Source organism: Salvelinus alpinus, chromosome 1 (assembly GCF_045679555.1).
Source record: "Salvelinus alpinus chromosome 1, SLU_Salpinus.1, whole genome shotgun sequence".
Lineage (NCBI taxonomy): Eukaryota > Metazoa > Chordata > Actinopteri > Salmoniformes > Salmonidae > Salvelinus > Salvelinus alpinus.
The window spans coordinates 100942814-100954939 of record NC_092086.1 but is presented as its reverse complement, the minus strand read 5'-3'; the positions used below and the strand labels follow the sequence as shown (position 1 = coordinate 100954939).

The window sequence follows — 12126 nt, the reverse complement described above, 5'->3', positions numbered from 1 at the left end:
CCTGAATAGCCAAGGTATGGATAATACTTTTTTATGATTTCCTGAACTCAGTGGACAGTAACTTAGTTCAAGGCTAGCATTGACAAGTCCTAAGTGTTATCTAATTGATTGTAGTACAATATGTGACTTGAACTAGGCTGATTCCTGAAGCCTATGAAAATGTAATGCTTGAACTTTGATATTGGTGACCGTTGAAAGATTACACACATTTGGGGACATTAGACTTTATAAAACACAGCATAATTGATACCTCCTCTTCCGCATTTAGTCCCACTATGATCAACAACATCACAAAATACAACATGTAACGTAGGTCTAAAGCAGTATGTTACCTGGCAGTAAACTTCATAGTCAATCTTCTCCTCTTGTTTTTTCGCTATGGTGTTAGGTTCTTTCTGTTGCCTTTTCATGATGGTGTTATATTCCTTAGATATGTACTAGAAGATTCTGCTACTCGATTCAGAGTTAGCTGTGATTATTCCATGTTCCAGATCATACTGGTCTCAATACATTCTTGCCAGTAGGCTATCTGGGAGTTGAAGCTTCGCTTGAGCAATATTTCAAGCCTGCCTGAGCAGAAGACAGAACAAAACACTCTGTTCCAATAGCAGGCCATGACTCCTCCACTCCCAAACCACTCCTTCTGCAGGTATGGGGTGGGGTGTTGACTGGCTTCACCTGCCAAGCTGCTATATGGAATTAGACAAAATACATTCCACCCATCAAAATCATTAAAGAGAACAGATACGATCACAGATGGAACAGGTCAAAAGGAAAACGTGTTATTTGTCAATGTGGTTTCCAAAAATTCAGTCCAGGTCTTGTACCGGAATACATATATTTTTTTTACGTTCTACAATTTGTATGCATTCTACTGAAGTTCATATGGAACTAGTATACATAACTCGTACTTATAAGGACAAGGGTTTGTGTTATTATGAAATAGGCCTAAAACAGTTAGTTACCAAGATGGATAGATATTACTCAGTCAGTACTTGTGAAATGTTTTCCACATCAATCCATTTGGAGAGGTGTGTATACAAAACTCGTTCCACATCAACAGCAGGTGATCCTAATGTTGGGGCTAACACCATGGGTTGCTTTGGGAAACGTCACTGATAATTAGTATGACTCAATGCTTTGAAAGGGTGTTTCCTGATCATGCCACTAACAGCATGTTCTGATAGGTCAGACTGACCGCTGAAGTCCTATCATCTGCTCAACTGCCTACTGGTATTTCATAAAAGGTATGTGTCATGTGATGAGTCTAAGCATAACAATAGCCTCAATGGCAGTATGGCACTAAAATTCAGTCAGTCTAGTTGGGTGATACAATAAGCTTTTAGTCCAATTCTTATTTCTGGCACCACTGTTTCACACCTTAATTAACATGCTAAGTACTGGCACATCAGACCCCTTGACTTTTTCCACATTTTGTTACGTTACAGCCTTATTCTAAAATTGATTAAATAAATGAAAATGCTCATCAATCAACACACAATACCCCATAATTAGACATTTTTGCAAATGTATGAAAAAAACTGAAATACTTTATTTACCTAACTATTCAGACCCTTTGCTATGAGACTTGAAATTGAGCTCATGTTCAGCCTGGCCAAACTGGGGAGAAGGGCATTGGTCAGGGAGGTGAGCAAGAACCAGATAGTCACTCTGACAGAGCTCTAGAGTTCCTCTGTGGAGATGGGAGAACCTTCCAGAAGGGCAACCATCTCTGCAGCACTCCACCAATCAGGCCTTTATGATAGAGTGGCCAGACAGAAGTCACTCCTCAGTAAAAGACCCATGACAGCCCACTTGGAGTTTGCCAAAAGGCACCTAAAGGACTCAGACCATGAGAAACAAGATTCTCTGGTCTGATGAAACTAAGATTGAACTGTTTGGCCTGAATGGCAAGCGTCACGTCTGGAGGAATCCTGGCACCATCCCTACAGTGAAGCATGGTGGTGGCACCATCATGCTGTGGGGTTGTTTTTCAGCGGCATAGACTGGGAGACCTGTCAGGATTGAGGGAAAGATGAACGGAGAAAAGTACAGAGAGATCCTTGATGAAAACTGGGGCAAAGGTTCCCCTTCCAACAGGACAACGACCCTAAGCACACAGCCAAGACAACACAGGAATGGCTTCTGGACAAGTCCCTTAATGTCCTTGAGTGGCTCAGCCAGAGCCCGGACTTGAACCTGATTGAACATATCTGGAGAGACCTGAAAATAACTGTGCAGCAACGCTCCCCATCCAACTTGACAGAGCTTGAGAGGATCTGCAGAGAATAATGGGAGAAACTCCCCAAATACAGGTGTGCCAAGCTTGTAGCGTCATACCTAATAAGACTTGAGGCTATAATCGCTGCCAAAGGTGCTTCAACAAAGTACTGAGTGAAGGGTCCGAATTCTTATGTAAATGTGATATTTCCATTTTTTATTTTTGATAAATTTGCATTATGGGGTATTGTGTGTAGATTGATGAGGGGGGGAAAAAACGATTTAATCCATTTTAAAATAAGTCTGTAACATAACAAATTGTGGAAAAAGGGAAAGGGTCTGAATACTTTCTGAATGCACTGTATTAGCACATGCATTATCTTAAATATCTCACACACACACTCTACAAGATTGTCTTTCTTTCTCTGCTTTCACTCGCTGTTGATATATCCAGAGAATGCAACTTAATTAAATACAAGAGCACTTAAGCTCATGACACAATGTATTTCACACACTTTATCCCTGTATTACCCAACAATGTTTTGCTTGCCATCATCACGTGAGATTACATTACAGTACAATGAAATCCAGACAGACACTCCTTTATTCATGTACATGCAGGCAGGCCTCCAACTCCACAGTAATATAACCCCGCACATCAACTCGGTGCCGGTATCCCCTGTATATAGCCTCTTTATTGTTATTTTATTGTGTTACTTTTCTTTACTTTAGTTTATTTAGTAAACATTTTCTTAACTCTATTCTCTTAAAACGGCATTGTTGGTTAAGGGCTTGTAAGTAAGCGTAAGTAAGGTCTACCTGTTGTATTCGGCGCATGTGACAAAAATCTAATTTTTATGATTATGCAATTGCAAATTGATTTATCCTTAAATAGGTAAATTTAATATTCCAACAATGTGCTCAAATAGGAGTTTCTAAAATTTAACATTGACATTTTTTATTTACAGCTCTAGTTACTGCACAAAATATAAACAGCTTAATTCCTGGGCAAATCCTCCATCAATGAATGCAATAGCAATCTGCCAATGAGCAAAGTAGAACGTTTATTTCCTGAACTCATGAGTAAGCATCATGAGAAAACGTATTTTATTTGCATTTTATATCACTATACCATTTTCAGAGAAACATGGACAGCTAATTTATCTTAAGAGGATTACAGCGTAACGCGTTTGCCAGAGATGTGTTTTTATGAGGTTAGACATCGTTAAACAGGGTTAGGTGTGTGTGCATGTGGGTGTGTGATAGTTAGAGATAAGTGTTTGTGTACTTTAGCTGAGTAATGAATGGTGTGTGTGCATGAGATGTGTATCTGAGTATGTGTTCGCTGCCGAGCCAGGCCATAAATGCATTTGCTTTACTTCACAGGTTGCTCCAAGTAAGCATGGGGAAGATCTCCTGCATCTTCCTGTTGTACTGCTCCTGGTAGACCAGGCCCTGCTGGTGCTCCTGGTAGACAGGCCCTGCTGGTGCTCCTGCTCTGTCTGAACCCTTCCCTCATCACTCAACTGCTGCTGGGCCAGCAGGTCTGCTTGGAACTCCTGACAGCCCCGTCTCAGACCGGGAAAGAAAAGCAGAGGTATGTATTGATTGGGAAGACTTTAGCTGTGTATAAAAGAGGGTTAGATATATAGAGAAAAAAATTGTATGTGTATTGCTGTGAGGACAACTGTCAGAATATTTTTCTCTTCCTCATCCAGCAGTTTGTTCAGCTCTACTCTCTCCCTGGCCAGCTGGGCTTGTTTCTGCATGTTCAGATCCACTAAGGTAAAAGCACAAACACACACACCATGATACCACATTCCAGGGCACATTCTCAGAGCATGCACAGAACAGCTGGCAGGCATATTCACGATCATTTTCAACCTCTCCTTGTCCCAGTCTGTAATCCCCACGTTTTAAGATGACCACAACCTTCCCTGTCCCCAAGACCTCTAAGACATCATGCCACAATGACTACCGCCCTGTACAGCTCACTTCTGTAATCATGAAGTGCTTTGAGAGGCTGGTTATGGCACACATTAACTCCACCATCCCAGCCACCCTAGACCCACTCCAATTTGCATACCGCCCCAACAGATCCATAGATGACGCAATCTCAATTTCTCTCCACACTGACCTCACCCACCTAGATAAGAGGAATATCTATGTGAGAATGTTGTTGATTGACTACAGCTCAGCGTTCAACACCATTGCCTCCTCTAAGCTCGTCACCAAGCTTAGGACCCTGGGACTGAACCCCTTCCTCTGCAACTGGATCCTGGACTTCCTGATAGGCTGACCCAGGTGGTGAGGGTAGGCAACAACACCTCCACCATGCTTATTCTTAACACAGGGGCCCCGCAAGGGTGTGTGCTTAGTGCCGCCCTGTACTCCCTGTCCACCCATGACTGTGTGGCCACACACGATTCCAACACCATAATCAAGTTCGCTGACGACACAACGGGGGTAGGCCTGATCACCGGTGACGATGAGTCAGCCTACAGGGAGAAGGTCAGTGACCTGGCAGTGTGGTGCCAGAGCAACAACCGCTCCCTCAATGTCAGCAAGACCAAGGAGATGATCGTGGACTACAGGAAACAAGGGGGTGAGCACGCCCCCATCCACATCGACGGGGCGGCAGTGGACCAGATAGACAGTTTCAAGTTCCTCGCTGTCCAAATCACTAAAGACTTAAAATGGTCCAAAAACACTCAGTCGTGAAGAAGGCACAACAGTGCTTCTTCCCCCTCAGGAGGTTAGAAAAGTTAGGCATGGGCCCTCAAATCCTGGAAAGGTTCTACAGCTCTACCATTGAGAGCATATTTACTGGTTGCATCACTGCTTGGTATGGCAATAGCACCGCCCTCGATCGCATGGCGCTATAGAGGGTTGTGCGGACAGCCCCAGTACATTACTGGGGCCAAGCTCCCTGCCATCAAGGACCTCTATATCAGGCGGTGTGAAAAGAAGGCCCGGAAAATCATCAAAGACCCCAACCACCCAAGCTATAGACTATTTTCTCTGCTGCCGCATGGCAGGAGGTGCCAGTGCATCAAGTCTGACACCAACAGGCTCTTGAACAGCTTCTATTCCCAAGCAATACGACTAATAAATACAATGCATTCTGAAACTATTCAGAACCCTTCCCTTTTTCTGCATTTTGTTACGTTACAACCTTATTCTAAAATGGATTAAATAAATGTTTTTCCTCATAAATCTACACACCATACCCCATAATGACAAAGCGAAAACAGGTTTTTATACATTTTAGCAAATTTATTTAAAAAAAATAACAGAAATACCTTATTTACATAAGTATTCAGACCCTTTGCTATGAGAATTGAATTTGAACTCTATTCTATTGATCATCCTTGAGATGTTTCTACAACTTGATTGGAGTCCAACTGTGGTAATTTCAATAGATTGGACATGATTTGGAAAGGCACACACCTGTCTGTATAAGGTCCCACAGTTGACAGTGCATGTCAGAGCAAAATCCAAGCCATGAGGTCAAAGGAAATGTCCGTAGAACTCAGTGACAGGATTGTGCCGAGGCATAGATCTGGGGAAGGGTACCAAAACATTTAAGGTCCCCAAGAACACAGTGGCCTCCATCATTCTTAAATGGAAGAAGTTTGGAACCACCAAGACTCTTCCTAGAGCTGTCCGCCTGGCCAAACTGAGCAATCTGGGGAGAAGGGTCTTGGTCAGGGAGGTGACCAAGAACCCGATTGTTACTCTTACAGAGCTCCAAAGTTCCTCTGTGGAGATGGGAGAACCTTCCAGAAGGACAACCATCTCTGCAGCACTCCACCAATCAGGCCTTTATGGTAGAGTGGTCAGACGGAAGCCACCCCTCAGTAAAAAGCACATGACAGCCCACTTGGAGTTTGCCAAAAGGCCCCTGAAGGACTCTCAGACCAAGTCTCTGAATGTCTTTGGTCTGATGAAACCAAGACTGAACTCTTTGCCCTGAATGCCAAGCGTCACGTCTGGAGGAAACCTGGCACCATCCCTGTGGTGAAGCATGTGGTGGCAGCATCATGCTGTGGGGATGTTTTTCAGCGGCAGGGACTGGGAGACTGGTCAGGATCGAGGCAAAGATGAACGGAGCAAAGTACAGAGAGTTCCTTGATGAAAACCTGCTCCAGAGCGCTCAGGACCTCAGACTTGGGCAAAGGTTCACCTTCCAACAGGACAACGACCCTAAGCACACAGCCAAGACAATGCAGGAGTGGCTTCGGGACAAGTCTCTGAATGTCCTTGAGTGGCCCAGCCAGAGCCTGATCGAACATCTCTAGAGAGACCTGAAAATAGCTGTGCAGTAACACTCCCCATCCAACCTGACAGACCATACAATCTCCATAGACTAACATTGGCAAATACTGACATCGCACTCTGGAACATGTAGTGAGGTTAAGTAATCATGGTTATGTGGGCCAGCTGTTTCTCCTGAACAAGTGACCTGGCCAAGGAATCCTCCAAGCCCTAGTTATTTGCTTTAACTAAAACATTTGGGCTCTCAAGTGGCGCAGCAGTCTAAGGCACTGCATCTCAGTGCAAGAGGGGTCACTGCAGTCCCTGGTTTGAATCCAGGCTGCATCACATCCGGCCGTGATTGGAAGACCCATAGGACGGCGCACGATTGGCCCAGCGTCGTCCGATGATGGCCGGGGTAAGCCATCATAGTAAATAAGAATTTGTTCTTATTTGACTTGCCTAGTTAAATAAATGAAAACGTTTTGGAACTGTTTCATAGTGACCTTTATGAGAAGTCTCATTCGGATTTGTTGATGGAACAAGTAAAATGTTACCATGAAAACTACAAAACATACTGCAGGAGTGGATAGGAGAAGATTCTTTGATCTCGAAAGATCTCTACTGGAGGCTTAGTGCTTAGGCATTTGCTCATGCTGTACAATACCTATCAAAACATTTTCTCTGTCGTCTAAATATTTCACATAATGGCAACATATCAAGTAAGCAGAGAGAAGTGCATTTAAATAAATTGAAGTACAGTTGTTTATTCTTTTGGTTTAATAAGCCCATTTTATTTCAGGGAGCAGTGCAATCATGGCCCAATCAAAATCGTGTTGTCCTCTTAGGTGTGTTAGTGCTCGTTGGAACAAAAATGTGGATTGACTGTATGTACTAAGTTCATGAATCTGATAGCAAGAAGTGAGTGGAGCTGATGGAAATGAGACTGCCTGGAGAACTGGTTTCTATGTGATACTGAAACCCCTGAAGTATATCTCACAGGGCACATAAGATGTGGCATTGTGTGGTACAGGGTTTGGACAGGAGGGACAGTTAATATACGGCTCATCATATCTAAAACAGTCTGTACTGCTAGGTTGTATGAGGGGTTCTGGATTGCTGTGCCAGAGCTTGGAGAGGATGGAGACCCTGTTGTGTGAGGAGAGGATGTGGTGGAGTGTACTGGGGGGGTTTTGCTCAGGCGCTGGTTGTAGTATACATGAGGAGCTGGGACATCTGAGTATATGCTGGATATGGCACCCTCCTCTATCTAGTTTCCAGCATCATTCTCTGGTGCAGCTTCACCAGACTGCACTGGGTCAAGCACTATATCAATCTCACTGTGATGACAATGATACACATAGAGGATTTGGCAGCCATGGTCCTCCTGGAAAACAGGTAAAGAAAGACAGGGTTGCAAAATTCCGTTAACTTTCCCAAAATCCCCTGGTTTTCCAGGAAATCCTGGTTGGAAGATTCCTGGAATTAAGAGGAAATAAGGAAAAAATCCAAGAATCCTCCAACCAGGATTTTTGGAAAACCAGGGGGGAAAGTTACCGGAATTTTGCAACACTAATCAGGATATAACTGCAGCAAGAACTGCTTTCTAGTGCAGGGTTCTATACTGAACCAAAATGTAAACGCAACAATATTTTTTATTTTTTTTATTTTCATTTAACCAGTTAGGCCAGTTGAGAACAAGTTCTCATATACAACTGCGACCTGGCCAAGATAAAGCAAAACAGTGCGACAAAAACAACGACAAAAACAACAACACAGTTACACATAAAACAAACGTACAGTCAAAATCACAACAGAAAAGAAAATCAGAAAAATCTATGTACAGTGTGTGCAAATGCAGAAGAGTAGGTAGACAATAAATAGGCCATAGAAGCGAAATAATTGCAATTTAGCATTAATACTGGAGTGATAGATGTGCAGATGATGATGTGCAAGAAGAGATACTGGGGTGCAAAAGAGCAAGAGGGTAAGTAATAATATGGGGATGAGGTAGTTGGGTGTGCTATTTACAGATTGGCTGTGTACAGGTGCAGTGATCGGTAAGCTGCTCTGACAGCTGATGCTTAAAGTTAGAGAGGGAGATACAAGACTCCAGCTTCAGTGATTTTTTTCAATTTGTTCCAGTCATTGGCAGCAGAAAACTGGAAGGAAAGGCAGCCAAAGGAAGTGTTGGCTTTGGGGATGACCAGTGCAATATACCTGCTGGAGCGTGTGCTACGGGTGGGTGTTGCTATGGTGACCAGTGTGCTGAGATAAGGTGTGGCTTTACCTAGCAAAGACTTATAGATGACCTGGAGCCAGTGGGTTTGGCGACGGATATGTAGTGAGGGACAGCCAACGAGAGCATACAGGTCGCAGTGGTGGGTAGTATATGGGGCTTTGGTGACAAAACGGATGGTACTGTGATAGCAAACTGGATGTAGTCTGAGTAGAGTGTTGGGGGCTATTTTGTAAATGACATCGCCGAAGTCAAGGATCGGTAGGATGGTCAGTTTTACGAGGGTATGTTTGGCAGCATGAGCGAAGGAGGCTTTGTTGCGATAGGAAGCCGATTCTAGATTTAAATTTGGATTGGAGATGCTTAATGTGAGTCTGCATGGAGAGTTTACAGTCTAACCAGACACCTAGGTATTTGTAGTTGTCCACATATTCTAGGTCAGAACCGTCCAGAGTAGTGATGCTAGTCGGGCGGGAGGGTGCGGGCAGCAATCTGTTGAAGAGCATGCACTTTTAAAAGCAGTTGGAGGCCACGGGAGGAGTGTTGTATGGCATTGGAGCTCATTTGGAGGTTTGTTAGCACAGTGTCCAAATAAGGGACAGATGTATACAGAATGGTGTCGTCTGCGTAGAGGTGGATCAGAGAATCACCAGCAGCAAGAGCGACATCCTTGATATATACAGAGAAAAGAGTTGGCCCGAGAATTGAACCCTGTGGCACCCCCATAGAGACTGCCAGAGGTCCGGACAACAGGCCCTCTGATTTGACACACTGAACTCTGTCTGCGAAGTAGTTGGTGAATCAGGCGAGGCAGTCATTTGGCCAGGTCAATGAAGACGGCTGCACAGTACTGTCATTTATCGATGGCGGTTATGATATCGTTTAGGACCTTGAGCGTGGTTGAGGTGCACCCATGACCAGCTCGGAAACCAGATTGCATAGTGGAGAAGGTACGGTTGGATTCGAAATGGTCAGTGATCTGATTTTAGAAGGGCAGGATGGATATAGGTCTATAACAGTTTGGGTCTAGGGTGTCACCCCCTTTGAAGACCGCGGCAGCTTTCCAATCTTTGGGGATATCAGACAATACGAAAGAGAGGTTGAATAGGCTAGTAATAGGGGTTTCGGCGGGTAGTTTTAGAAAGAGAGGGTCCAGATTGTCTAGCCCAGCTGATTTGTAGGGATCCAGAAATTGCATCTCTTTCAGAACATCAGCTGTCTGGATTTGGGTGAAGGAGAAGCGGAGGGAGGGGGGCTTGAGAAAGTTGCTGCAGCGGGTGCTGAGATGTTGGCCGGGGTAGGGGTAGCCAGGTGGAAAACATGGCCAGCCGTAAAAAAAAAAAATGCTTATTGAAATGATCGATTATCGTGGATTTATCGGTGGTGACAGTATTTCCTATGGTCAGTGCAGTGGGCATCTGGGAGAAGGTGCTCTTATTCTCCATAGACTTTACAGTGTCCCAAAACTTTTTGGAATTAGTGCTACGGGAAGCAAATTTCTGTTTGAAAAAGCTAGCCTTAGCTTTCCTAACTGACTGAGTATATTGGTTCCTGACTTCCCTGAAAAGTTGTATATCGCGGGGGCTATTCGATGCTAATGCAGAACGCCACAGGATGTTTTTGTGCTGGTCAAGGGCAGTCAAGTCTGGGGTGAACCAAGGACTATATCTGTTCTTAGTTCTACATTTTTTATTTGGGGCATGCTTATTTAAGATGGTGAGGAAAGCACTTTGAAGAGCAACCAGGCATCCTCTACTGATGGGATGAGGTCAATATCCTTCCTGGATACTCGGGCCAGGTCGATAAGGCCTGCTCGCTGAAGTGTTTTAGGGAGCGTTTGACAGTGATGATGGGTGGTCGTTTGACCGCGGACCCATTACGCACGCAGGCAATGAGGCAGTTATCTCTGAGATCCTGGTTGAAGACAGCAGAGGTGCATTTAGAGGGCAAGTTGGTCAGGATGATATCTAAGAAGGTGCCCATGGTTACGGATTTAGCGTTGTACCTGGTAGGTTCCTTGATAATTTGTGTGAGATTGAGGGCATCTAGGTTCGATTGTAAGACGGCCGGGTTGTTAAACATGTCCCAATTTAAGTCACTGCAGAACGCCACAGTCGTGACACAAGAAGACTCGAGGCTGTAATCGTGGTCAAAGGTGCTTCAACAAAGTACTGAGTAAAGAGTCTGAATAGTTATGTAAATGTGATATTTCAGTTAGAATTTTTTATAAATTAGCAAACATTTCTAAAAACCTGTTTTTACTTTGTCATTATGGGTTATTGTGTGAAGAATCCATTTTAGAATAAGGCTGTAACGGAAGGGGTCTGAAGGGGTCTGAATACTTTTTGAATGTAACCTTTATTTAACTAGGCAAGTCAGTTAAGAACAAATTCTTATTTACAATGACGGCCTACTCCAGTCAAACCCTAACCCGTACAAAGCTGGGCCAATTGTGCGCCGCCCTATGGGACTCCCAATCACGTCCGGTTGTGATACAGCCTGGAATCGAACCAGGGGGCGTCACCAGTAGTGACGCCTCTCGCACTGAGATACAGTGCCTTAGACCACTGCGCCACTCGGGAACCCCGAATGCACTGTATATGCAAAAATAAGATGGAGTGGGACTGAGGACCTACCGGTGGTGTCAACCATTCCGCCTTCCACACTTGCTTTGGAATTGTAGGATACAGATTCTCTTTCACATTGTTGACACAATAATATAAATAGTTGATAAAACAGTAAAATGGACAGGTCCTGAAAAACAGCCACCAATGGAGTTGGAGCTGTCTTTGTAACAGCATTTGACAACATGACAGTAAACACGTTCCTACCATTTCCAGTTTCTGAAGCATAAGATCGTGACCAGCGTGAGGAGACAGGCAGCCGAACTCAGGGAAATGACGATCGCTGTGATCTACTGATCAGCTGTGGAATGGAGTCAGAAAGTTCCAGCTTTTTACAAAGCAGCAGCAATACAAAATACACATCACTTGAATAGGTCAGGACATACTCTGCGGGACCATTTGGACAAAGACTGGTGAAGACTCTCCGCCATCCCCTACTGATGTGAGGGCCTTCACTATGAATCTGTAGGGGCTGATAGGTAGGCCTGTCAGGTTCTTAGCCTCAGCCTCATCTGGCCATCAGAGCAGACAAAAAAAAAGTTTAAAAAAAGAAAGCATAACAAGATATGTTTTAATGTATTCAATTTGTTATTGAATACCATACATCCTCTCTCTGGGTATGTGTGTCATCATACCTGTAGTGACATTGAAAGCTCTCATGCTGGAAGGATGGGAGGTATCAGAGTATTATATGATGTAACCACAAATGAACGCAGTCTGATTCTCAGGGGGAATACCAGTCCAGGAGATCAGAACTGTGTCTGAACCATGCTGTTCTGCAGCCAA

At 44.1% G+C, this 12126-nt stretch overlaps 1 protein-coding gene and 1 long non-coding RNA gene across 3 annotated transcripts in view; both read right to left on the bottom strand.

Moving 5' to 3' along the window:
* Window positions 1-578, bottom strand: part of LOC139552509 (unconventional myosin-Vb-like) — an 83970-nt gene extending 83392 nt beyond the window's left edge. For both annotated transcript variants that reach the window (XM_071364351.1, XM_071364433.1), the window contains exon 1: window positions 333-578. In XM_071364351.1, the coding sequence (XP_071220452.1) occupies window positions 333-410 (78 nt within the window). In that variant the 5' untranslated portion in view covers window positions 411-578. The remainder of the gene's footprint in view (window positions 1-332) is intronic.
* A 10559-nt stretch (window positions 579-11137) lies between these two features.
* Window positions 11138-12126, bottom strand: LOC139536834 (uncharacterized). Its single transcript, XR_011667406.1, has 3 exons — window positions 11976-12126; window positions 11727-11852; window positions 11138-11641 (listed from the first exon to the last, which is right to left on the bottom strand). It is a non-coding gene; the product is annotated as an uncharacterized lncRNA (long non-coding RNA).